Source organism: Ambystoma mexicanum, chromosome 5p (assembly GCF_040938575.1).
Source record: "Ambystoma mexicanum isolate Mex_15411 chromosome 5p, UKY_AmexF1_1, whole genome shotgun sequence".
Taxonomy (NCBI): Eukaryota; Metazoa; Chordata; class Amphibia; order Caudata; family Ambystomatidae; genus Ambystoma; species Ambystoma mexicanum.
In genome coordinates this window covers 249,502,326-249,529,668 of record NC_090930.1, presented here as the reverse complement: position 1 = coordinate 249,529,668, position 27,343 = coordinate 249,502,326, and the positions used below count along the sequence as shown (strand labels likewise).

The following is a 27,343-nucleotide window of genomic DNA, read 5'->3' as shown; positions in this document are numbered from 1 at the left end:
CTGCTGTGATTGACATATTAAAGTGTTCTCTGATGCAAAAACGTAACTCTCTGATGGTTGATCCAACATATACAGTTTGTTGCAAACACAAATAATAATATAGATGACAAATTTGCTTCTTCAATTGATTAGATCCTTAATTAGTATTGACTGTCAGCCGTCACATATGTTTGCACATTGTGTAGTGCCTATTTGCACATGGTACAGTTCATACATTGGTAAAAACCTGTTACCATTCATAGAGTATAGTCCACACTATACGTCATAAAGCTTGGACACAAAATAGTTTTCAGAGTTGGTGCCCTGGTGTACACAAAATCAGGTTTGTTCCCAATATATTTTGACAAAACATTGTCCAATTTCAAAATGTACCAATGTTTTTTGAAAATGTTGTAACTGGTTACATTTTCCTTAGAAAATTGAGTTATCATTCTAGTCTTGGATTCTTTTTCAGGTGTTTTAGTATTGGGAGTCAGTAGCAAGTTTCTGTTAACTTTCTCGACCTTGGACTTGGCCACATTTTCACATCCTTATTGTAACCTCTTTGTAAGAATCGCTCCTCCATAAGCAATTTCTCTTCCATATAATCACTGGCTCTGCTACAGTTCCTTTTTGATCGTAAAAATTCACCCTTTGGAATGTTATCAATGACACTTTTTAGGTGTAAGGAGTGTAAGATTGAATTGAAGTCAGTGTCCTTCCTAAATGTGCGCACATGTAAATTGTTGTCTTCAGTAGAGATATGTAAACCCAAGAATGTTACATGTTTGGTACTCTTTTCAACTCATTGTCATTAAAAAATAATCCGTTCCTCATCAGTGCCATTCCATATTGGCAAAATGTCATCAATGTATCTAATCCAAATACATACTTTATTAACCACATCTGGGTAATTCATAACATGTGTATATTCAAATTCTTCCATAAATAAGTTTGCCAGGTAAGGTGTGTAACATGCACCCATTGCCACCCTTTTTGTTTGTTTATACAAGACTTGATCAACAAAAAAATATTGTGTGTAATGTAAACGCAAGTAATTCTTTCGACATAGTCAGTGACTTCATAAAGGATGGAGATTTGTTGTAGAAAAAGTAGTCCATAGTTGATAATGCCAATTGGTTATCTATAGACGTGTACAAAGCCTTGACATCCATCACGGCCAATATAAAGTTGGAGTTCCATTCAATACCCTTCAGAATCTCTAGTACATGCATGGTATCCCTTACATATGATTTATTTTAATTTCAATACTTCCGGTCTTAATTAAATATCAATGTATTTCGACACATTCTCAGTTAACCAACCATTTCCACTCACTATTGGTCGCACATCCAGCAATTCAGAATATTTCTTGTGCACTTTGGGTAAAAAGTAAATAGTGAGGATGCGGGGTGACTCACAGATCAGAAAACCCTTTTCCTCATCCGAAATCAATAGCAATTTATGCCATTTGTTGATGGCTAGAAAGTGGGTAACATAATCTTTTGTAATACATGGAAGTCTGAAATGACCTTAGATAGAAAGGAAGGCTTGACTATCAGAATGACCTTGTCCTTATGAACTACTGTAAATGGTGGTTTAGAGGATAGTGCCTGCAACTCACCCAGCGAGCTGAAGTTAGTGCTACCAACAAAATGTTCTTGAACGTTAGTAACCTTAAGGCACATGAATGGAGTGGTTTAAATGGTGCACACAAAAGACATTTTAACACCAGATTAAGGTCCCAAACGGGAACCTGAAACAGAGATGGAGGGAACACATTAGTAAGTCCTTTCAGAAATTGTATCACCAAAGGTATCTTAAAATATGAAGTTTCTTCAGTTGAGCGCTTGAAGATGGAAAGCGCTGCCAGATAACCTTTAATGGACCAACCTGGAGCCCCAGATTGGCAATGTACAGCAGAAAGGATAATACACCTCGTGTTTTGCTGCAGAATTTGTTCCAGCAGCAGCTTTACAAAGACTTCGTTGCTGGCCTTCTGGCTGAAAGCAAAATCTCCATTACATCATCCGAGAGGTCGCAATCTTTGTATCTCAGCCTCTCAGAAACCATGCGTGAAGGCTGGGTGTCTTGACCTCGGGATGGAGAACCCAACTTTCCTCTCGCGAGGGAAGGTCCTCTCTTTCTGGAAGATGTATTGGAGGGCAGATGGACATGTCTAGAAGGTCTGGGTACCACGTCCTTCTGGCCCAATCTGGGACAATTAGGATCATGGATTTCTGAACTTTCTCAACCTCCTGATCACTTGAGGAATTACAGGGACTGGAGGAAACGCGTACAGGAGTGGAAACTCACAGTCCACCACAAACGCGTCTCCTAGAGCGCTTCTTGGGGGAAATTCCCTGGCGCAGTACAGTTGGCACTTCTTGTTGACACTGGTCGCGGACAGATCCACTTGAGGGGTTCTCCAAAGGGTGAAGATCTCTTGAAGGACTTCCTGAGTTAGTTCCCACTCATGGTAGACTGTGCTCTGCCTGCTCCGAGCTAGGTTAACTGCTGACAGAAGGATTCCTTCTTGAATTGCCCAGAACCAGAGCTCCAATGCCTCTCTGCACAGTGATAGTGACCCTGCACCTCCTCTCTTGTTGAGAGAGTACATGGCCACTGTGTTGTCTGTCATTATCAGGACAATCTTTCTCCGAGAGCAGAAAACCTTTCAGCACAAGGCTGATTGCTCTCAGCTCCAAAGGATTGATGTGTAGTTGGTACTCCAATGTAGACCAACGACCGCTGATTGTCAGATCATTGGCATTGTCTCTACACCCCATGAGTGAGGCGTCCATCACTACTGTTATCCCTGACCATAGTTGCCAAAAAAGTTCTCCCTTCAGAATGTTGTTCTCGCAGGCCCACCACAGGTAATCCTGTGCGGCCCTGCTTGGAACCTGAAGTAGGTCTGCCATGTTGCTTGGGAATTGAAACCATTGTGTCCTGAGAGTCCATTGAAGGGATCTCATTCTCAGGCGAGCCTCTGGCACCAGAAAAATGCAGGATTCCATGAGGCTGAGCAACCTCAAAAAATCAAAGGCCGGGAGACTTTGGGCACTGTGAAACTTGGAGACCATCTGCATAATGTCTTGAGCCCTCACCTCGTGTGGCGAGCTCTTTCCCAAGGATGTATCCAGTACAGCCCGATGAACTGGAGCTTTTGAGATGGTGTCATATGGGACTTCTTGTAATTGAGGGAGAAGCTTAGTCTGTGGAGAGAATAGAAGGTGAGACTTGCTGCCACCACCGCCATCAGTTTGGTGAATACCCTCAGGCGAGTCAGCCCGAAAGGCAGAACTCGAAACTGATAATGAGAACCGCCAACGGTGAACCTCGGGTACTTTCTGTGCTGGAGATGGATTGGCACATGAAAATAAGCATCCTGAAAGTCCAATGACCGCATCCAATCCTGGAGTTGGAGGGCCGGAAGGATCTGAGGAAGTGCAACCATCTTGTTCAAGTATCTCAAGTCCAAGATGGGTCTCAGACCTCCGTTCTTCTTGGATATTAGGAAATATGGAGAATACCATCTTTTGTTCCTCTCTGCTACAGGTACTGACTCTATAGCACCTTTCTCTAGCAAGGTCAAAATTTCCTGCACAAGGAACGGATCTGGAACCCTCAAAGAATGGCTTCCTGGTGGATGGTTCTGAGGTCTCTGAATGAAGGGGAGGCAGTAATCTTGGGCTATGGTTTCTAAAGCCCAAACATCCGAAGTAATTTCTTGTCATTCTTTCAGTTGCTGAGACAGTCTGCCTCCCCACTGGGGTGTCGTGACTCAAGACCTCAGAGAGGTTTTGAGGTGGCTGAAGCAGTGGCTGTTGGTAAAGATGCTGCTGCTTGATCAGACTTTGCACCTCTCCCTTGTCCACCACGAGCTAATCTTATTTGGCCTCTTTGACCTGCCATTCCTCTCGCTCTTCCAACTGAGGAGTAGTAGCGAAAGGATCTACCCCTCCCAAGATGGTCCACTAGGGTGGAAAGGCTGAGGCTGCTTAATAGCGGCACCCAAACACTTGGCTGGCGCCTTCGAGGTCTGCGGCTTCTCTAGGCTTTCGTCAGCTTTGCTGCCAAAAGATGAGACCCGTCAAAAGGCATGTTAAGGAGTCTAGACTGCACGTCGGGTGCAAATCCAGATTTCCTTAACCACGCACATCTAATAATCACGGTGCTTGCTGCCATGGCTCTATTGATGCTGTCAGCAGAATCCAGACCTGATTGAAGAGACTTGCACATGGATTCCCTGCCATCCTTAACAATGGCCAAGAAACTGTCTCTTTCATCCCCTTCGGGAATATGCTCAGCCACCATAGAAATGCAGTCCCATAGAGTGTATGAAAACTCTGCCAAGGCACATGTGGAGTTGGCTGATTTAAGAGCCATGCTCCAAGTAGAAACTACTTTTCTTGACCAGGCACTTTTATCATCCCTATCCGGTGGGATGGTTGGATGAGCTGCCTGTTTCGAGATGGTGGTTGCTGCCTGCACCACCAGACTTTCTGGGGTAGGGCGTTTCGACAAGTAGCTGCCCTCACTACATGATGGATGGTATTTCATTGTCAGGTTCTTATTTACTGCCGGACTTGACTCTGTTGCTTCCCAACTGGCACTTATTCAATTCTGAAGAGCAATATGAAAAGGTAAGATAGGATCCTTTTGAGGACCTTTATTTAGAATATCTGTAAGGTCATCATGTTCGAAACGGAGGGCATATCTGCTCCATCCCAGTTAATCCACTACCTTGGTCATCAACTACCTGTAAAAGGCTTATCCATGCTCATCTGACACTTTACAAAATCCAATTATGGTGACTCCACTGGCTGTCTGCACATGTTCATACAGTTCTTTCAGTCTGGATTCCTCTGTTATGAAACTATCAGGAACATTTGGTGTGCCATACTGCAAACCAAGGGGCGCATCATTATCAGACCGCTCATTGTCCTCATAAATAGAGTTGACGACTATGACTTGTCTTCCGACTTATGACTCGAAGGATCTCTCAATGGTTTCTCATTGTGTTGAAGCCTTGACGGCTCTCGATGGGGATCTGGCCTTTGTCCCCGACACGAGGGCGTGCAGGATTTTGTTTGAGCCCTTTCCTTACTTGCTTCCGAAGGCGCGGTAGAAACATGGTCTGCCTGGTTCGAGGGTTTCTGGCTCTCGAATAACTTAAGCATTTCTGGCCTGAATGAATCCCATTCGGCTGGAGTGGAGGCCTTAGTGGGGCAGGATATAGTCCTCTCAGGAGAGGAGTTGGACGAGGATGTCAAAGTAGGCGATTTATGATGACTCTTCTTTGACTTCCCCGACTAGGATTGGTGGGAGCCACTCCTTGACCTGGACCTTTTTGCCTTCTTTCGTCGAGGAGAGTCGCCTCTCGCTTCGTCCGAAGATGCTTTCTTCAACAAGGTAATCAATAGGGATATCTTAGGGACTATACCTACCGCCAATTTACCATAACGCTCCTTCAGAGCTTTTCCGTTTATCGATTGACACTTTGAACAGGCCAAGATCTTGTGCTCCACACCGAGACCCCACAAGCATACTCGATGCAAATCGGTCAGCGACATCTTGGCATCGCGGTCTTGTCACTTTTAAACCCGGTCTTCGGGGTTGTCGACATCGTGGATGAAGACATTTTCGGCTATTTCTCGAGGAAATTTCTGAAGCGCGTCGTAGTTCACGAAAGGTAAGCTTACTCGGAAAAACAGAACAGAAGCCAACGGGCATTGTGCGTGCTATATATGCCTGCGATGACATCATCCTCGGGACAGAGGCCCTCGAGGGACATAGAGTCGACTGCACCGACGCACAGCGCCCTCTGCCGAAAAAGATTTCTGAAGCAGCTGAAGCTGTATATTGGAGATATCAAAGATGTGGAATATGTCGGACACAATCCATCCGAAGGGAGGGTTCAGGAAAATGCCGACTCAATGGCCATTGCTGAACGTAAAATAGGAGAAATTTGCATCATTCCATTATCCATATGTGTGTGTACATGCCCCCTTATTTGTGAGTGCATGTATAGTAGCCTTTACAGTAGTACATATTTTTTACTATTCAGTAGAGGAAGGACTAGGACTCAAGAGTGCCTTCGCCAGAAGGGAGTTATGTCCTATTTGTGAGAATGTATGCAGGACAGGGCATCAATAGGAAAGGGAACACCTGGGCAAGTATGAATGGTGATAAAGTCTTTATTTAAATTCGAATCCTGATGGTCTCTGGAGGACAGGCCAAGGCTCGTTCCTTAAGCCTAAGGTCCGTGTATGTTCTTAGTCATCCTCTGTCCTCAGTTGGCTCAACATCTTCCTGCAGGTTCTCCTACTCACTAGCTTCTTCTATTGCCACATCCTTCAATAACCCACCCCCTCTTTCCTTCCCCTAAGTGCCTGGATGAGGCCTATATGTACAGCACCAATTATGTACTCTCAACATGTTCCATAGTTCTGAAAAGGTGATGGCCCTTTCCATAGCAGACATGATTCCTTCCTGCTTTGTTCTGGCGTGTTGATGATGATCTCTTTATTTTTACTATTACCATGTTTTTGGGTTCCTTGTTCCCAGAGATCAGAATTACATTCTTTATTTCTATAGGTAAGACTCCAGGAGCTACATTTGAGGCACCTATGGTGTTTCCGAACCATTTGAAGAGAAGTGGCCTCTAAAAATACGAGTGTCCTAATATTTTCTTTTTTTAGGCACTCAAAAATGTTCTTCACAACATCCAAATAATATAGTAACTAATTGCCTTTCAGTGTTGGTGTAAATCATTCATTGCTGTTAGTTATTTCTCATCTCCTCAATCTCTGTGTTTCGAAAATGACATATTAACCAATGGTTTGGATATGCAATTACCTCAGTAGCCGTCAGTGATAGGAGACGGGTTGCTTAATGTGCTGCTTGGTAAAGCAGTGATATATACATCTGATTAGTATTACTGTGCAAGATGTCTGTAATCATTTTTCCTTTCAAGGACGTTGTACTTTGCTTGAACCAGGACAAGTGCTATCTGGAACGGTTGGTAGTGTGCACCTAGGGTCCGGGACGGTATCTCTGAAGTGTTCTGAGGAGTTGGACTAGCCAGTTCCAAAGTTATGACACGTGGTCAAGGGTTGAGTGGAATCTGCTACGATGCTGGGGATAGGTTGGTTGAGTGTAGCAAGGCTCCCGGGGATTGGACTTCCTCTTCGTCTAAGCCAAGCTGAGAGCGTCAGGAGTCCTTGTTAATTGAGACGTGCATGGAGGACATGCCCATAGTCTAACGATTGATTACGCTTCATTCCAGATGCTCCACAGAACCCGGACAATTCAATATTACAATGTCTGCTCGTGCTTATGTGTATGGGAGATTTGTTCAAAAGTAAAAAGGCAAAGGTTAAATATGCATATTTTGGCACAGACACAGTTTATCATACGTTTATTTTCTTGGTATAAACGTTTTTTATATATGGAAATAAACATATGTAAATGTAGACTCTTCAATATTTCTCAAGTGTTGTTCGCGTTTCCTTTTAGCTGATACCATCAATCAAAGCCCTATGGTGCAAGATGCGTTGCAAATGGGTTTCAATCTGAGCACGATACAAACATTAATGGAAAATAAACTTAAAACAACAGGAGAAAACTACAAGTCTACCGAGCTCCTTGTTGCAGATTTATTAAATGAAACTACACAAGATAAATCCAATGAGGTGAACCCACCGAAGAAAGGTGAGGCTGAAAAAAGCTTAACACTATTACTAAAAAAGTTGTTCAATTGCTATGGATTGATACTGTGTTATGATCAGCCATGCAGGGAACCTATATTTTCGTTGCCACAGATATAGTGACCAATACATGCCTTACAGTTTTGATGGTAAGGTTGACGGGATAATGTTCCGTTTGATCTAGAACATGCATACCATTGTCTAAGTACAATAATAAAGGTACACTTAAATGGGTTTTTAACGAACCAAGACTCTTTTAGGCTCTCTGTTAATTGATAGTGTTTTTCATTTTAATGTAGGATTTAAATAAAGTGCTAAGCGCTGTATTCTTGCTGCTTCAGACTACTTTGGGAATTAACAATGATGGCCTTCACGTGGGAGTTGCACATATTTCTCTGAGTTGTAGGTAGTCTGCTAGTGTATCCAATATGAGCATTTTCCTCGGACTGCTTGTAACAATAAGGATAGGAAGCCAGCGAGTAGTCTTTTGTGTTCATAAATCCTTGTAATTATAACTGGCAAGTATGAATATCAAATCTTGAATGTCTGGTCATCCGTCTGTTCCAGACGGATGAGCACAGCTTGTGAAGAGCTCATCCTGCAGACATTTTGTATTTGTTCGTTGGAATAGAAAGCAAATTTAACGTTGCCACTTTCCACTTCCTCATTTATTGGTAGGGTTGGAATATCGTGGAAAGATAACATGGCTTTGGCCAACCGTTTACACTGCATGTAGGGTATTGTACGATCGGACCGAAAAAAAGGTCCGACCGTAAAATACGACCGAAAAATGCTACCACCAAAGGTTCGAACACGAAAAGTTCGGACCTTTGGTGGTAGTATTGCAGGTACGTTAAAAAAAAAAAAAGGGGGCAGCGGGGGTGTCCCCCACAACACCCCGCTCACTATACTGTGTGGTATAGTGAGCGGGGTGTTGCGGGGGACACCCCCGCACCACACCCGCAAAAAAAAAACGGGGGCTGCAGGGGTTTCCCCCGCAACACCCCGCTTTACAGTATAGTGAGCGGGGGTTGCGGGGGAAACCCCTGCAGCCCCCGTAGTATGTAAGTGTGTTCGCATGAGAAAGGTGCAAACTTTTGGTAGTTCGTACCTTTCTCGAACTTTCCGGCTGCGGCAAAATCAGCCGCGATCGGATCACTTATTTAGCGAGTGAATGGACACTTGTGCGTTAGAACGATGAGGTGGTGACTTTTAAGGCCAAATATATGGCAGGCGGAATGGTTATAGCCTCATAGCTTTTTTGCTCGTATCATTGTCACAAGCCCGGTTCAGATGTTGCCAAATTAGGCTAGTGTACATGTATCAACAGCAATAAAACGGAGCAGATTTTCTTTTCTTTGGGAGATTTAGAATGGGCGTGTTGCAAAAAAAAAAACTGCCTCTAGGAATTCCCGATGGATATATATTTTAGAAACTGGGCGCTGTGAAGTGTCATAGCTGCAGTTGGTGCCTTACAAATCACCCATGCATAGATAAATAAATAAAAATGCATTCAAGTTAGAAAAGAGAAGCAGCTATTGAATAGCACTCAACAGGGTTGGGTTGCACCCAATTAATTCCTTGGCCAAAAGAAAACGTAGACCATGGATTCTCATGAAAACCAAAAATAAAAATCATTTTGCGTACTGTTATTTCTCTCCCAGTGCAAATGTTTCATTGGGAACTTGAAAACCCTATAATGAATTAGCTAGCATGGTTTTACTTTTTTAAATATAAATTGGGCATTTAGCAATCATACAGATAGCCCAATGCAGACTAGTTACCATTAAAAATGACTACATATGTAGAATTAGTCACCCCCTGATAGATCAGTACATTTTACACAAACTGTAGGGACACAAATGTAAGGGTGCGTCAGTGAACTTAAGAATAGATAAAGGAGCAAGGGAACCTAATACAGCAAAGGTGCACTATGTATACCACCAGTGTGGTCGCCTCCGTGCCACCTATTGACAGCAAGCTCAATCAAGAAAAAGCTTCTCTTTTTATTATGGGTGCAGAGCCCAGATCTGGAAACAGTAAGAACCTTTTACCACAACCAGTTAGCAGACCTTGGGTGTGCTGTCCCTTTTACATACTAGCATCACAGTGCCTTCAATTGTGGTTATTGCCAGCAGGACAGGCTTGCGTCGGATTATTAAATGCTTTTATGGTTTGAAAGTGGATTGAGCCATCCCTGGACTCCTGCAGGGAATTTGAAACAATGTGCAGCTTATCACATAAAGAGGATCCATCAACCAAGCCTGGAAACCCTCAGGACTTGCACTCTCATGGTGTTCTCGCTGTACACATGCTTCGAGTCCAGAATTGTTTATGCCCACAACGCCTTATCGTGTAACTCCGTTTTAGTATTCCCCATCTTTACATAAACCACCTTAAAGCATTCACCAAGCTTCCCACAGCCCTTTGTCAGTTATAGTCACCTGTCTCTCTACTGCTACAAGTTTAGATTAAATTGATGGCACAGCCTTTTCTACTGTATAGATGTTCTTATTCATTGACTTAGTGGAAGCCATGATATCTTTCAGTATCATGTCAATTCCTTCCTCTCCCGAAGATGAGCCATACCCGCAAATCCTTAATGTTCCTATTGTTGGAGTTTGACTACCCCAGTTTTATCCCTGTGGGAAGTCCTGCAAACCATGACTGCACTGTGCAATTCTAAGCAGGGGCAAGCAATCCATTGCTGGCTCTTCAAGGCTGAATTACCTCCCCCAAGTAGATCCAAGGTCCGCCGATCCCACACTGGAAGATGCTGATGACATGGTCCTGATAAAGCCACCGCTTGCATCTGCACCATTTTGTCTTCGCCATGCCTCAGGCAGCTCACCTGCCAGAGACTCCCTGGCAAAATGCAGTTACCAGCTCCACCAGTGCAGTCTCACATCATCATCATCTTATAGTCACAACAGAGTTGTGGTGGGTCGTTCTGCTGAGGAAATTCATGCTGATCTGCCACTCTTTCGCCAGTCCGGTCAGCACACCACATTAATACACACGTGGAATAGTACATATTAATATTATTATATTAACCGCTAGGTTTACTATTGCAGTTTTACTCCAAATTCAGTTTTTGGATTGGATGATGCAGTCATCTATTGCATTGGTCGAAGTGGGAAAATAATTGTGATGGCTCATGAAATAGTATCAACCTAGATCTGTGTACCCTGAAACAGTTAACCACGGTTTGCCCAATAACCATTATATTTATCTTTTAAGAAGACAAGGGTTTCCAGCACGCAATAATCCTGTCTTTATTGCCATTATCACCAAGTAGCAGTAAACTGATATGTTGCAAAGTTTGCCTTTATACATTTATTTTTATAAATACTCAATAGTCGAGCATGGCACTGACAGGGTAGGAGAAAGAGGCATCTCGAGTTTTATGCCTACTCATATTTCAGAACAACGTTGCAGCTCTCAACTCTCTATTTGATCACAAAAGTGCAGCCCATTTTAGGGAAATAGCTGTAAAAGCAATGATATTGTTTAATCACAAGTCTGCATATTTTATTTAAGTGAAGCTATTGATGACTGAATCCACATGAGCAATCTGGCTGTGAAAAACACCCATAGAATAAAGACCTCTGCTGTCTGAGTGGACTGCATAAATGGCTTTGCATAGTGTCTTTATTGCATAGTGTTTAAAAGAATAATATTCTTGAACTGCCTGATCAGATTTCATATTTAGTGACCACACGCCCCCCGTCTGATGTCAGCCACAGGCTGGGTTCCTCTAAACCACTGCTTTTAAACTTGTGGAGAAGCGACATCTGTTATTGCATCCTCTCCCTTGCACAATTGAATTGGTTGTGTGAGAAGTGCATATTGGAGGACTTATTTGTTTTCCACTATATTCACCAGCCCTTGCACCATACTGCTACTCTGAGTCCTGGCCAATATATACCCAATTCAGCTCTCTTCAGTTTCTCATCTTGAAACTTAAAAAAGATACAAATTCCAGCGGGCCGAGGTGGGGCGCTGCTAAGCAGCAACGAAGATGGTGGCCTAAATGTGAGCTCCGACCCTGGCAAGATCCTTAATGCAATAAAATGGCACTTAAATTAAGAAGCTGAATGAGGAAATTGAGATTCTTGAAAAAGAAAACATGCAGAAATTCTCTATATGTTCATTTGATTCAATGCAAAAGAAAAAAGATAAGCTAGAAGATCTGCTTGCGTCAAAGGCTGAAAGTCTCCTATTTAAAACAAAATGCAAGTACTATGAAAAGGGCGAGAAATGTGATAGACTTCTTGCTTATCGCTTAAGGACTATGGAGAATGAGAAAACGATTAATGCTGTAGAAAAGACGAATGGGATTGTGACCTTTGAGCCGGCTAAAATGAATGATACTTTCAAGGAATATTACTCGAACCTGTACTCTTCAGAGGTTCATATGTCCCAGGGGGAAGTAAGAGATTTTGTTACTAATTGTCATTTGGAAAGTATTAAATCAAACTACAAAGATTCCCTTGAGAAAGACTTGGATGTAGAGGAGCTCAGAGCTGCTGCGAGCGCTTTAAATTCAGGGAAATGTCCAGGTCCGGATAGTTTACCAGCTGAACTGTACAAGATTTTCCCAGAAGAGGTTTTTCATCTAATGTTGGCCATGTTACACTCATCTTTAATAGATGGTCGTCTTCCGGAATCTATGAGACATGCATTGATATCTGTTTTTCTGAAAGAAGGGAAATCTCCAGTCAAAACAAGTAACTATCGGCCAATAAGTTTGTTGAACACAGATAATAAAATCTTTGCAAAAGCATTGGCCATGAGAATGGGGGCATCTCTATCGGATATAATTGACAGAAGTCAGACTGGCTTTGTAAAAGGGAGGCATGCCTCGGATAATATGAGAAGACTTTTGTTCACCTTGTTTGAGAGTAAGGATCATATGGAAGATGTGGTGGTGTTGTCACTGGATGCGGAAAAGGCTTTCGACCGGATAGAGTGGAAATATCTTCTGGCAGCCTTGGAAGGTTTTGGATTTGGGAAAAAGGTGACAGATTGGATAAGACTATTATATTCAATGCCTACGGCCAGTGTGATCACTAATGGTCTGGTATCGGACAAATTTGAGCTTGAAATAGGGACAAGACAGGGCTGTCGACTGTCGCCCATTTTATTTGTCATCGCAATGGAATTATTGGCTGTAAAGATACGAGAAGACGGCAATTGAAGGTGTTTCTTTTGGAGAGGCATGTCAAAAAATCTGGCTTTATGCAGATGATATGTTGTTGGTTGTCTGCAATGTGGAGTCCTCCATCCCGGCGCTAATTAACCAAATAGACATTTTTCATAAAGTTTCAGGTTATAAAATTAATTGGTCAAAATCTGAGGCACTGCCAGCATCAATTTCATGCTCAACCGTGACATTGAAACATTTTGCCTTTAACTGGTGTCCGAACAAGATGCGCTACCTTGGAATTTGGCTGACTAAAGATATAGCTAAAATGATGGAAGTTAATGTTACACACGTTATCCAAAATATCCAAATATCCACGTTATCCAAAAGAATCAGACTTTAAAAGATGGAGTGACTTGAGATTAAGTCTATGGGGAAGAGTGCATGCAATCAAAATGACGACAACTCCGAGAGTTAACTATGTCTTAAGCATGATTCCCTTGCAGCTTAAAACATGTTATTTGAAGAAAATGGAGAGCTTGATCCAGTCCTTCCTGTGGGAGGGAAAACAACCGCGCCTGAAACTCTGGAAACTTCAACTCTCACAAGAATGTGGTGGTTTGGGGGTCCTGGATTTTGGAAATTATCATTTAGCATTTGGGGCTCGCCACTTGGTACCTTTCATAGATGATTCTTCTGATGTCTGGACAATGGCAGAATCAAGTAGATCTTCGCCTCTTCCCCCCCAGGGCAATTCTGTCTACAGTGGATGGAACGGGATATAAATCATCTCCACCAACAGCTTTTGTGAGGTCATGCTGGAAGAGTCTTTGGAACAAGAGCGGAAAGGAAGTTTCAGAGGATGGATTGACTTCGCTCTGGTTGAATCCTGCCATTACGTTGAAGGGGAAACCACTTTTCTGGTCAAACTGGCTAGTGGGTGGTGTGCAGTGGCTAGAAGATCTTGTTGAAGAAGGTAAATGGATCAGCTTTAAAAGATTGAAGCAAGTTAAAGATCTTCGAGATTGCACAATGGGGGAGTATAGGAAACTGAAAAAAGCTGTAGGGAACAAGATTCCGGATGGCTACAAGAGATGGCATGATTGGCTGAAAGACTATAAATCAGAAGGTGGCATGGCTTCGAAAGTGTACAAGAATCTTGATCAGTATAAAGAACCAAACTATGAATTACTATCAAAATGGTCAGACTTATTGGACTCAGATGTCGGAGGGCAGATGGAGGAATCTGTGCAGGAATGTGGCTCTAACATCCTTGAATCTAGGAGAAAGGTGTAGACCGATCAAAATTCTAAACAGAGTTTTCTGGACGCCACAAAGATTGCATGCTAGAGGCTTGACGGATTCGAGTGCATGTTGGAGGTGCAAACATGCTACTGGTTCTTTTGAGCATATAATTTGGGATTGTTATGAACTAAGGTCTTTCTGGAGTGAGGTCACTACGAAGATGAATGAAGTTCTTCTGATGCATTTGGACTTTGATTATACAACTGTAATTTTGGGTGAGGATGACATGGTGGATGATCTCTCCTTTCCACAGAGGTGTTGGTTTTTCAGGGCGTCAAATTCTGCCCAAAAAAATTATATTGAGAAAATGGAAAGGTGATGACAGACCGACAATTTCAGAATGGATGGATGATCTGAAACAAGTATCCAGAATGGAAAGATTGATTTTATACAGGGATAAGAAAATGAATTTGTTTGATCAAATTTGGGGCTGATTTTTGGATTTATAAGACTGTTGTCTACATGGTTTAAATCAAATCTGTAATTTTCCTCTTTTTAGGGAATGTGTATTCATTAATGTGATGATCCTGATATATTTTTTTCTGTTTATTTATTGGTTATATATTTTGAGATGTTATATTTAAAATTCAATAAACATGTATAATAAAAATAAAAAATAAAAATTAAAATGGCTTCTGAGTTCCTTGCATGCGAGACCACTTGGCTGTGGCTCGAGTGACAAGCCGATGTGATCACACAGGCGACTGCAAACTGACGTCTTGCTGGTGGCGGAGAGGAGGACCGGCCTTGCCTGGAGAGGACAGCAAGGAGCCCCGTGTGAGCTACAGTTGCAGGGCGTGACAGAGCACAGCCTGTCCGATTCTGGGACTGCGGCTTCCTCTGCTGTAGTGTTGCTCGCCGCAGCGGTGTGGTCTCCCTGCGGCACCGTGTGAGGCGGCTGCTCTCCAGGGGCCTGCCCTCAGGACTGCCGTACCATAGTGTGGCAGTGGCATAGATCCAGCGCCGGAGGCCCTGCTGGGAATCGGCACTCCCGGGCCTCAAGGACACCCTCGGCAGGTAATAAATCCACAACGTTGGTATAGGGGCAGCGGGTGAGGACCCGGGGGTCGAGGGAGGTGGTGAGGCCCCCGGGCACGGAAAGCACAGTGTGAAGTGCTATGCCAGAAGAGCCTACACTGGTAGCCCTGCGGTGAGCATTGCACGGGGAGCGGTGCCTGGAGAAGAGACATTCTTTGAGGGAGACCGGCTGGCCCTTGATACGCTGGGTGGCTGCATGGTGGGTTTACTATATTTGTGCAACCTATGGCCCCATCCTGCTGTGACTGACCTATTGTGCCTGATCCTGCTTGCTGCGCATTGCTGGGTGCACTGAGAACTCAAGTTGGGGGTCAGCTGCTTAGCCCCTGGGGTCCTCTGGGCGAGGCTGTTTGTTATAGATGGCAGGTGGCAGTACAGTGGAGTGCTGCTCTATGAAATCCGTCTCAGCAGGGTTGCATTTGGAGGTCTAGATCCCGGCATGATCTGTGTTGCACATGTTCTGAGTGTTGAGCCTTTGCCCATTAGCACACTCATCTGAAAAGCGGCTGAGGTGCCTTGAACATCATCCTGCGGAGCGTGGCCAGTTTAGGGATTGGCCTGGACCTGTGCTGTGCTTGACATGAGCAGCCACTGGGGCTGTCGTGGGCTGGGAGAGGCTTGTGACCCCTCTATCAAGGAATTGTGCAGGAGGAGCAAGCATTACCTGACACTGGAGGAGCAACATGACAGGGAAGAAGCAAGGTCCTATGGCTTCTTATACGAACACTCCTACGAGGATCGCTAGGTTGGAAGACTCAGAACCTGATGTTAGGCAGAAACCTGTGCAGTTCCCTTAGGGACCACTGCAAAAGATTTAGGACTACAGGTGGTTGGCAGTAAACCCAATTGGTAGCAGTCTGTACCACCCGGATTTACCTGGTAGCTGAGGCTGAGCAGTCCGACTTCTCTCAAGATGAGTTAGGCAGTATATAGAGTATACAAGATAGGTACCAAAAATACAGTAGTACAAGCAAACACTGACCAGAGCTTTGGTAACAAAGTATATAATTATTTATTTAAAGACACACTCAGAAACACTCCAGCACTATTACTATAAGCAAGTTCAAAAACACAGTCACTATTATTATATATACATCCCTTATTCCTTATTAGACAAGTCTTAGTTAACACCACTTATTTCCAGACAGAGGTGAGCGCTTAACTAAAGATGGCACTCCAATAAGTTTAAGAAAAAGGGAGGGAAAAGGCAGAAATTAGGAACGGCACACAACACACTACTTTAGAAGCACCCAGCAAGGCAGAAAAGACAAAGTCTACTTGTGAGCAAAAAGTTCAGAGGACAGGCTCCCTCTTGGGGGGAGCAGAACACCACTGTGCCCAAGATCACCAAAGTTTAAAAGTCTTGCAGGGAGTTCAGAAAGAATTAGTTCAGTGTAGAAAGGTTCAGTTAGCCAGCCTAGGGCCAACCCAAGTAGTAAGTGGAGGCTTTAAGAGTCACCCCACACAGACTGTTGCGAGGGAGGCCAGGCGGACACAGTACCTTAAAAGTGGAGAGGATCCTCCAGCGGGGGCAGTTGTTCCTGGCAGTGGGTGCAAGTCACGGCGTCGTCCAGAGGAAGAGATGGTCTTGACGTGGAGGAAAGCTGAAGGTCGTTGCACTGCCAGGGAAGAAACCAGCCGCGGAGTTCTCCAGTGAAAAGGTACTACCCTTTTATTCGCGGTAGTGGAAAAACTGTGGTATCCCGGTTGCCGGGGTGCTTGGCACAGGCAAGGCGACCACGAAATGATCCGGGAAGGTGAAAAGACGGGCAAACTGGTTATCCCCACCAGTCAAGGAAGAAGACTCTCCGGATTGAAGATCTCCTCTGTCGTTGGAAGAAGTGGTGAATCGTCGTTGCAGGTCGGCTCAGCTTCTCCCTCTTCGGATTCTAAGGTCCTGTGGCGACTTCTGAAGTTCCAGTGCCCAAAGCCCTGCTTTTATGCAGCAAATCCCCATTCATTCAGCCTAGCTGTCAATCAAACATGCTAAGTGGGGAGCCGGGCGGCTCACCACTTGGGCCAATCACACAAGAGTGCGACTTGAGTTGCCAAGGCAACTCAGTCCAGGGTGCCTAAACCGCCTCCCACACCCCCTGTGGTACCCGGACAGAGTGGCACCACTTTTGGAGGGCTTCTGTGGAGAAGCCCGCCAAAAGTGGAACAAAGGGCTCGACTTGGGTTGGAGTCACAGAAGCAAACACGAACGCCATTTTGGCTTCGAGTTCTGGCAAAAAATCCCAACCAGTGAATTAATATTAATTAAATAAACCGGCGGTATGTTCGAGGCTATATTAATTATTTATTAAAAATGGTAGCCTCGAACAATGGGAAAATCCCATAGGGAAATATTCGCGGTCGAATATAAAAAGTAGTATCCACTGCCACCAGCCAAAACTCGATCAGGGGGGACGGAGACGTGCCCCCTCGACCAACAGACCCCGGGGCAATCGAATTGCCCCGGCCAGTACGCCCACAATATGATGGTTTGTACTGGTTTCTGTTCATAATTTGGGACTAGTAAAGCCAATGGTGACTTTACATGCCCTGGGAGACAGTAGTCAGTCCCAGGGTATGGAGTCTATGTTTGGGGGTCACTATGACACCCCTGGGTTACTGCACTGAGGGTGCTGTGTAACCCACCTTCCAAAAACACATGAGGCCCTATGGAGTAAAAGAACCCATAGCCCATAAAACACATTTCGAAGGGATTGTGTCCTCCAACGTATTCCTCATCTTAGATATCTCCTTCCAGCTCTGCGAAATTTTTTTCTCTAGAGGGTGCTGCGCGTCGACTTCCTCCGAGTCGATGTCCCTCGACAGCCGCCGTATCGACGTCGACGTCATCCTGCCTATAAAGGCCGCGCGCAGCGTCCGTTGCTCAGTTCCGTTTTTCTGCGCTAACTCAGTGCCTCGGAATACCGTTGCTCAGTTTTGTCAGGTTAAACCTATTTACCTCGAGTTATGCGATCCGTACTCGATGGCTTCTTCGTCGGAACCGACAACTCCTCGATCCGGCTTCAAAAAATGCCGAGATTGTGGGAAAAAGATGTCGCTGACTGACCCTCACAGAGTTTGTCTGTGGTGTTTGGGAGCTGAACACCATTGTTCGGAGTGCGAGGACTGTATGTCCATGACAGCTAAGGCCCTGAAGGAGGGTAGGGGGAAGCTGGAGACAGGTAAGACTTTTAAAGCTTCTTCTTCGTCGACGAAGTCGAGACATTCGTCTCCTCGTCACCATTCGCGCTCCAGGTCTCGGAGTGGGTCCCATCACTCCTCGAGATCGAAGCACTCGAAGAGGAGACGTCGAAGATGCCCTTCTCCGTCTTCCTCTTCCTCTGTTTCGCCAAAGAGAATCCCTTGCCCCACGAAACATAGTTCCCGGGCTGAATGGGAGGAATTCCGCAAAAATATGATGAACGTCTTCGAGAAAGCGGCCTCGACCCCCTCGAAGACTGCCGAGAGCGATGCTCTGGTCGAAAGACCCGAAGGTCAAAAACGCTGCGAGTCGCAGTACCCGGCGAAGGAAACCTCTCGAGCGCGTCTCGAACCCTCGAGTAGGACTATGACCTCCAAACCTTCTTCGAAGGTTCCGTCGACGCCGAGGTCGGTGTCTTCGACGCCGTTGTCGAAGGGACCTTCGACACACGGGTCTGTCGACTCGACGCCAGCTTCGACACCGGCGTCGACGCCAAGAAAAGTCACGGTCACGACACACCCAGTGACTATCCCCAGGTCCTCGATGACGATGGCTTCGAGATTGTCGAGTAGAATCCCAATTCTGTCGAGGTCATCAGGGCCTCCGCCTTTGTTTTCGACGCCACGCTCGAAGCCTTCGGCGTCGACGACATCGACGTTTTCGAGGCCGATTATGACAAGTTCGGCACCCTCTGCCTTGGAAATGGGATTTACACCCTTTATGAGTTCAGAACAATTGAGAACTATGTACTCAATTATGGAAGAGGGTGAATTGTCTGAACAGGAAGACACATTTGAGTTGCAGGGACCTGTAACCCCAATTAGAGAGGAATTTTCCTCTGAAGAACGCAGGTTAAAGGATCTTCATGATTCCTTACATGAGGCAAGTGGGTTAGACACTTCCCCTGAGGTGGAGTTTGCTAGGCCAGACCCGGGGGAGCATGCTGAAACCCCCTATAGAGCCTTAATGGCCAGGATCACAGAGTTTATGGGGTGGTCTGCACCTTCACAATCTTTCCAACAAGATGACCTCACGGATATTCTTGACAAAGGCCCACAGGAGGATCCTGTGGTGCCTTTTCATAAAGCTCTTCAGAGGAAGATTATGACGAACTGGGAAACCCCAGATGTCGTCCCGGCAGTAAATAAAAAACTGTCTACAAAATACAGGGTATCCTCTACAGACCCGGAGTTTTTGTCAAAACACCCATCCCCAGAAAGTCTGGTGGTACAGGCGGCATCTTCTACCGATGTTAAGACGGCTTATCCTACCGTCCCACAGGACAGGGACGATAAAAAATATGATGCTATGGCAAAGAAAGTTTTTTCGGCATGTAGCAAGGCGTTAAAATCTGTTAATGCTACTTGCACCCTTGCTAGATTCAGCCATACACTTTGGGAGTGTGCTTCTACAGCAGCTGACTGCATCCCGGAGGGAGAACAAAGGGAGGCGTTCCTGAATATCATACAGGACGGTAAAGACGCTATGTGCGAATCCCTCCAGACGGGCATTGATTCGGCTGACAGTATCAGCAGAGCAATGGCGGCAAGTACAACAACCAGGAGATTCGCTTGGTTGAGAAAGTCTGGTTTTGCCCCAGATGTGCAAGCAAGGCTCTTGAACATGCCATTCGATGGCTCTTCTTTGTTCGGGAAAAAGGCGGATGACAGTTTAGAGAAACTGCAAACTTCAAAAGCAGCAGCAAAATCCCTAGGCGCTGCAATCCGCCAGACACCTTTTCGTCCCACAGGAACTTCTGCGAGGGGCAAGTCCTTTCGCTTCTACTCCGCATTCGGAAGAGGTAGAGGACGACCGGCTCAAAGGGGACAAAGAAGAACTACCCGAGGTGGACGGGGTAGATATTCAAAAGCCGCAGCAACAGCAGGTGCCTCTTTACCATCGGCATCTGCATCAGCCGCCCCAAAACCACTCTGAGGACTTCCCTCACAGGACACCTGTAGGAGGCAGGTTGACTCAACATCTGGCGGTATGGCAGGCTATCACGTCAGATGCTTGGGCATTGGAAGCAGTTGCCCAAGGTTACTGCCTGCCTTTCCTACGCATACCTCAGAGTCATCCACCGGGGATCAGCTCTCAGAAAGCTCCAGATCCGCTCCTCTTGCAGGAAATTTTGGACCTGCTAGAGAAAGGTGCCATAGAACCGGTACCTGTAGCGGAGAGGAACAAGGGCTGGTACTCCCCTTATTTTCTCATTCCAAAGAAAGACAGAGGACTGAGACCCATCTTGGACTTGCGAGAATTGAACAAATTCCTCAGGAAAGACAAATTCAAGATGGTCACTCTTTCTCAGATCCTCCAGGCCCTTCAGTTCCAGGACTGGTTGGTATCTCTGGACCTTCAGGATGCTTATTTCCATGTGCCTATCCATCTCAAACACAGGAAATACCTGAGGTTCGCAATTGGCAACTCTCACTATCAATTTCGAGTGCTGCCATTTGGGCTGACCTCCGCCCCGAGGGTCTTCACCAAGTTAATGTCGGTAGTGGCGGCAAGTCTAAGGAGGGAAGGGATTCACGTCTACCCCTACCTGGACGATTGGTTGATCAGGGCTGTCTCTTCGGAACAAGCTCAGATCCAGCTAAATCACGTGTGCCACTCCCTTCACAAACTGGGCTTCTCCCTCAATTTAAAGAAGTCACAAATTATACCATCGCAGAGACTCCAGTTCATAGGAGCGATCCTGGACACTTCCCTCGGAAAAGCCTCGCCACCAGAGGTGAGGGCTCAAGATATTCTACAGATGGTTACCAAGTTCCAAGATGCCCAACGTCTCCCAGCCTTCGACTTTTTGAGGTTGCTAGGCCTCATGGCATCCTGCATTTTCCTAGTGCCAGAGGCTCGCCTAAGAATGAGATCCCTCCAGTGGGCACTGAGGACTCAGTGGTCACAATTCTCAGGGAGAATGACAGATCTTCTCCAGGTTCCCGACAGGGTGGCTCGAGACCTTCAGTGGTGGGCCTGTCAGGAGAACATTCTGAAAGGAGAACATTTTTGGCAACCCTGGCCGGAGATAACAGTAGTCATGGATGCCTCACTCACGGGGTGGGGAGCCCACGCCAACGACTTGACCATCAGCGGTCGTTGGTCTCCATCGGAGTCCAGTCTACATATCAACCTGTTAGAGCTGAGAGCCATCAGACTTGCGCTGAAGGCGTTCCTGCCAGCTGTACAAGGGAAAAACGTCCTGATAATGACGGACAACACAGTGGCCATGCATTACCTCAACAAAAGAGGAGGCGTAGGATCACTACCCCTGTGCAGAGAGGCGATGCAGCTCTGGTTTTGGGCACTCCAAGAAGGAATCTCTCTATCGGCAGTTCACCTAGCCGGAGAGAAGAACTTGACAGCGGACGCTCTGAGCAGGCAGAGCACAGTCTCCCACGAGTGGAAACTAGTTCAGGAAGTCCTTCAAGAGATCTTCGCCCTTTGGGGAACCCCTCAGGTGGATCTGTTCGCCACCAGCGTCAACAGGAAATGCGATCTGTTCTGCTCAAGGGAATTTCCCCCGAGAGGAGCGCTGGGACACTCGTTCATAGTGGACTGGGAGTTTCCGCTTCTGTACGCGTTCCCACCGGTCCCTGTCATTCCTCAAATGATCAGGAGGTTGAGAAGATTCCGGAGAACCATGATCCTAATTACCCCGGATTGGGCCAGGAGAACGTGGTACCCGGACCTTCTAGACTTGTCCATCTGCCCTCCAATTCGACTTCCACTCAGAGAGAACCTACTCTCACAGAAGGGAGGTCAGGTTCTCCATCCAGACATCAAAACCCTCAACCTTCACGCTTGGCTTCTGAAAGGTTGAGGTACAAGGATTGGGACCTCCCTGATGATGTTATGGAGGTGTTGCTTTCGGCAAGGAGGCCAGCAACAAAGTCTTTATACCGCTGCCGTTGGAACAGATTTTGCAGCTGGTGTAGAGAACAGAATATCGACCCTTTTTCATGTGGTACACCAATGGTTTTGTCCTTCCTTCTATATTTGGCGAATTCAGGCCTTCAAGTTGGCACCATTAAGGGCTATCTCGCAGCGCTATCCATCTTTAAGCGCACTGTGGAAGAAGCATCCTATTTCAAGTTACCCTTGGTAATACAGTTTCTAAAGGGGTTAACCAATGTTTATCCCCCAAGACCATTCCAAGTTCCCCTATGGGATTTAAACTTAGTACTAACTTTCCTGATGGGCACACCTTTCGACCCACTCCATTCTTGTTCGTTAAGATTCCTTACCCTTAAAACTGTTTTATTAATAGCACTTACATCTGCTAGAAGGGTGAGCGAATTACAAGCTCTTTCTTGTAAACCCCCTCACACAATATTTCACAAAGACAAAGTTGTCCTGCAAGTGAAGCCTAATTTCCTCCCAAAGCTGGTTTCTGAATTCCATATCACTCAGAAGATTACCCTACCATCTTTCTATCCTCCTCCTCATCCGGGGAAAGAGGAAAAGAGGTTACACAGGCTAGACCCTAGAAGGGCTTTAAGTTTTTACATCAGTAGACTAGCCAGGATAAGACAGGCAGACCAACTGTTTGTAGGTTACACAGGTCACAAGCTGGGGTTACCAATAACTAAGCAGACCATTTCCAGATGGATCATTCTAGCCATTCTGGAATGTTATAAACTGGCAGGAAAAGAGCCCCCTCAAAACCTTAGGGCTCATTCGACCAGAGGTATTGCAGCTTCATCGGCCCTCAAAAGAGGTGTGCCGGTTAAAGACATCTGTGCGGCCGCTACATGGTCGTCTGTCCATACCTTTACACGATTTTACAATTTGGATTCCTCCTCCAGTCAGACTAGGTTTGGAAGGGCTGTACTGCATTCTATTCATCAATAGAAGACAGCGTGAAGTCAGTACTCCCTCCTCCAATAATAGAATACTGCTATGGGAGCCTATCTAAGATGAGGAATACGTCGGAGGACACAATCCCTTCGAAGAACAAGTTACTTCTTACCTTGTAACGTTCTTTCGACGGGATGTTCCTCCGATGTATTCCTCATCGACCCTCCCATCCATCCCCGCAGTTCTACTTCCCTTGTTGTTGCAGCTTACGCTCCTTCAGGGTGATTAGTCTAGTCCAGAAAGTATTATTGTGGGCTACAAAATGGAACTGAGCAACGGACGCTGCGCGTGGCCTTTATAGGCAGGATGACGTCGACGTCGATACGGCGGCTGTCGAGGGACATCGACTCGGAGGACGTCGACGCGCAGCGCCCTCTAGAGAAAAAATTTTCCGAGGCCAGCAGAGCTGGAAGGAGATATCTAAGATGAGGAATACGTCGGAGGAACATCCCGTCGAAAGAATGTTACAAGGTAAGAAGTAACTTGTTCTTCAAAGTCAAAGGATATCTCAAATCATGCCTAAGAGTGGGAGAAAAAGAGTCTCACTCTTAGCAGGAGAAAAAAATAACCCCCAAAAATCCAGCAAAGCTGCTGGGGCACTCACTAGGTTTGGGAAATTAGCCTATACAGAGAATTCTCCCTAACACCTGATGGTGGCCCAAATGTGATGGCAGGCGGAACCCGCGATGACCAGTTGATGGTTGATGGCGGCTATGCAGAGCAGCTTTCAAGTCGGTCAATGTCAAGCTAGTTGACATAGTGGCGAATATTAGTTCATTGAAATCCAAATTGGAAAAAGAAAGCGGCCGCATCACTGAAGCTGAGACTAGGATCAGGGAATTGGAAGATAAAGTGGGACAGCATGACCGCACAATAGCTGACTTGAAGTCGGAATTGGCTACGATCCGGGTCAGGTGTGATGACCTAGAATGGCGCTCGCAATGCAACAATGTGCGCATAGTTGGATTGGCAGAGACAGCATGCAAGTGGCCTATAGAACCATTTGTGGAGGAGTTGCTCAGAAACCTGTTTGATGCGACAACATTTTCTGTGCACTTTCTGGGTGAGCGTGCCCACCACGCTCTTGCTCCTGTGCCAAGGCTGAGGGCCCCTTTGTGCACGATCATTGCAAAACTGCTTAATTACAGAGACCTCATCCTGAAATTGCCTAGAGATCAGGGTACACTCCGTTATGAGGCCAGCAACGTTCATGTATATCCAGATTTCGCGGCTGGGGTCCAGGTCCTAAGGAAATTATATGATGGGGTGAAGAGGCTGCTGCGAGCCTGACAGGTCCCATATGCCTTTATGGTCCCTTCTAAGGTACGGATACAACACGGGGGACGGGCACACTTCTTCGACAATCCGGCCGATGCTATTGCCTATGTGTAAGCATCCATTCCGCTGCCACGACGGGAGCACAGGAACAATTGAAGTCCCAATGAAGTGGAGGATGGCGCGCTAAATGATGGAGAGTAAGCAGGAAATCCGGATAACTATGCTTTGGACTAGGGCGCATCCGCACATTGGCACACAGAGCTGTTGATTAGGCAAAGCTGGGACACAGTCGTTTTATGAATGCTGTGGCTGTTTGCAACCCATCCTAGGAGGTTTCATTGATGTTATGGGGCTACATCATCAGGTTGGGGGTGGGGGATGGGGTTGGGATGGATTGGGGTCAGTTAAATCACATATTCGGGATGGTGTAGGCTTGCTACTGTTGGGCGAGCTGGGACTGGGGGGGTTGACATAGGTGGGCAGGGCAAGGGGAAGTTCGGTTGTGAAAGCTGGCAGACCTGTTTGACGAGTACGGCAGTGGGTCATGGACATGCAAGTCTTGGGGCAAATGCATACGCAATTTATCGGTTAATGGTAGTGAATGGGTGATCCTGTTGCTTTCCTGTCATGGACTGTACGTGGCCTTAATAATCCCATTAAGGCTAGGAAGATCCTGGCATATCTTGACCGTTATTGCCCCAATATTTTTACGTTGCAAGAGACGCGTGCACTTGGACCGCTGCATGAATGGTTTGCACCTAAATGGGGTCAGCAACGGTTCTATACAGCCTACTCATCACAGGTGAGCGGTGCTCACCTTAGTGCACCGGTCATTATGCTTCTAGGCCGACAAAAGTCATGTAGACCCTGAGGGATGATACGTAGTTGTCTGGGGTCTCTGGCACGAAAGTAGTGCTGGTCAATACTTATGGTCTGAATGTGGACGACCCTGATTTTTATGATCAAGTGTCTGAGATTCTCCCAAAGCAGCGGACATCCCTATCATATGGGTGCGGGGGACTTTAACACTATCCTTGATGATAGGATTATTCGATTGAAAATTACACAATGTGGCTTATCCGGTGCAGCGCGAATGATTAGGCAGGTTAAGGCCATGTTGAGACTAATGGATGTGTGGAGAGAGAAGCACCTGGGGGTAGCAGATTATACTTATTACTCATGGGTCCGCGATACAATGTCCAGGATAGATTTCTGGCTGCTTTCTGTCACCTGGACGTTGCTAGTGCGAGGCTGTGCGATCCACCCATGTACCCTATCTGGCCACTCACCTGTGCAAATATTCTTGGTGTTGGATGACTGCCATAGGCTCAGGCTCTTCGTAATATGTTTGCGCATGTCGCTTTGTCAAAAGACTGATCAATATGACAGAACCGAACGCGCGCAGTGCAGCACCTTTGGCTTTATAGTGTAAATGTGCAAATTCATCCCCCTTTTTTAAGTAATGTTAAGAAACATAAGCCAACTATCCATAATAAAATGTAAAGAGCAATTTTTTCAAAGTATGGCAGATTTAGAGGAAACGTTTCTTCGCAATGCTTTCTGTTTATGAGCAATTGTTTATGAACAACATTTATAAATTTGCAGGTGTCCAGGCAACAAACCCCAATATTTCAGATCACACAACTGGCAAATGCCAGATCTTACTTGGGGTGAGTAAACCCATGATTGATTTTCTTATGGAAAACACGTGTTTTCCAACCTCAGTCACATTAACCAAAAGAATTGCACAGATATCACGAATGGGGCAAGATGGGGCAAGAGGTCATTATAATGTGAGAAACCTGAAGGTGTCTCACTCGCTAGTCCCCGTGGATCTGTCATCCAGGTGGCCAGGAGACAGCGATTGCTTTTGGATCCAGTTCCTGGGGGTGGACCAGTGCGGGAGGAACACCTGGATGATGGGTTTTCGGGGAGTGGAAGTGGGACACCGGATGTCGAGACCCGGTATCCCCTTCCCTGTAGCACCTTCACCCCATCCTACCAGGTAGGATACTGAGGAACTCAATCCCCCTCCCCTTCTTTTCCGACACAAACACTTTCTCACGGACAGCTCTCTGAGAGAACACAGACTAACACTTGAGTCGTATACCTGACATGTCCCAATGCCATGGTCAGGCAGGGTCATGCAATTACCGATCATTACACACACCTGACTTCCATCACACATCCCCACATGGATAAAAGGCGGAGCATGAAAGCACACTCTGAGCAAGACAAAGCACATGAGGAAGCAGTAGTTCCAAGATGGCAGTTTAATACAAGGAGAAAGACGGCAAAACCGAAGAGGGTTGCAAGAAGGGACGTGCCCTTGACCTTTTCAGAGAAAGACTGTTACTTGCATGAGCCTTCGAGAATAAGAAACTTAAGACCCGGAATCAAAGCTGATGAAACCTGCATTGTGTGTCGGAGGTTGTGTGTCGATAACCAACGTGGGCAGGACAAAGACTGATATGCTTTGGATATTTCTCCTCTGTGAAAGATAGTGAGCTAAAGACTCTGGGTAAGCCTCTCGTAACCAGGACTAATGTCTGGCAGAGGGACTACCAGGACCGCCCTTGTGAATTTGCATATTTAAGTAACTTTGGGTCTCTCCCTAAGTTACTAGGGGAATCCAGACGTGGACCCCTTGCTCACTATTCTTAGAGAGGCACAGCTACACCCTACTGATGAGGTTCAACCAGACCGAAACACGTGTCTGGGGTTGCTGTTGGTACTCTTGTTCAGAGGAAAATGTATGTTTTGGATATTTCTCCTCTGTGAAAGATAGTGAGCTAAAGACTCTGGGAAAGTCTCTCATAACCA

The 27,343-nt window shown here is 45.9% G+C and overlaps 1 protein-coding gene across 5 annotated transcripts in view; it reads left to right on the top strand.

Moving 5' to 3' along the window:
- Positions 1-27,343, top strand: part of XIAP (X-linked inhibitor of apoptosis) — a 683,213-nt gene that overhangs the window by 480,141 nt on the left and 175,729 nt on the right. For 3 of the 5 annotated variants that reach the window (XM_069612665.1, XM_069612667.1, XM_069612666.1), the window contains exon 6: positions 7,504-7,698. The exons of the other annotated variants lie outside the window; for them this stretch is intronic. In XM_069612665.1, coding sequence (XP_069468766.1) covers positions 7,504-7,698 — 195 coding nt within the window. The remainder of the gene's footprint in view (positions 1-7,503; positions 7,699-27,343) is intronic. 5 annotated transcript variants of the gene reach the window in all.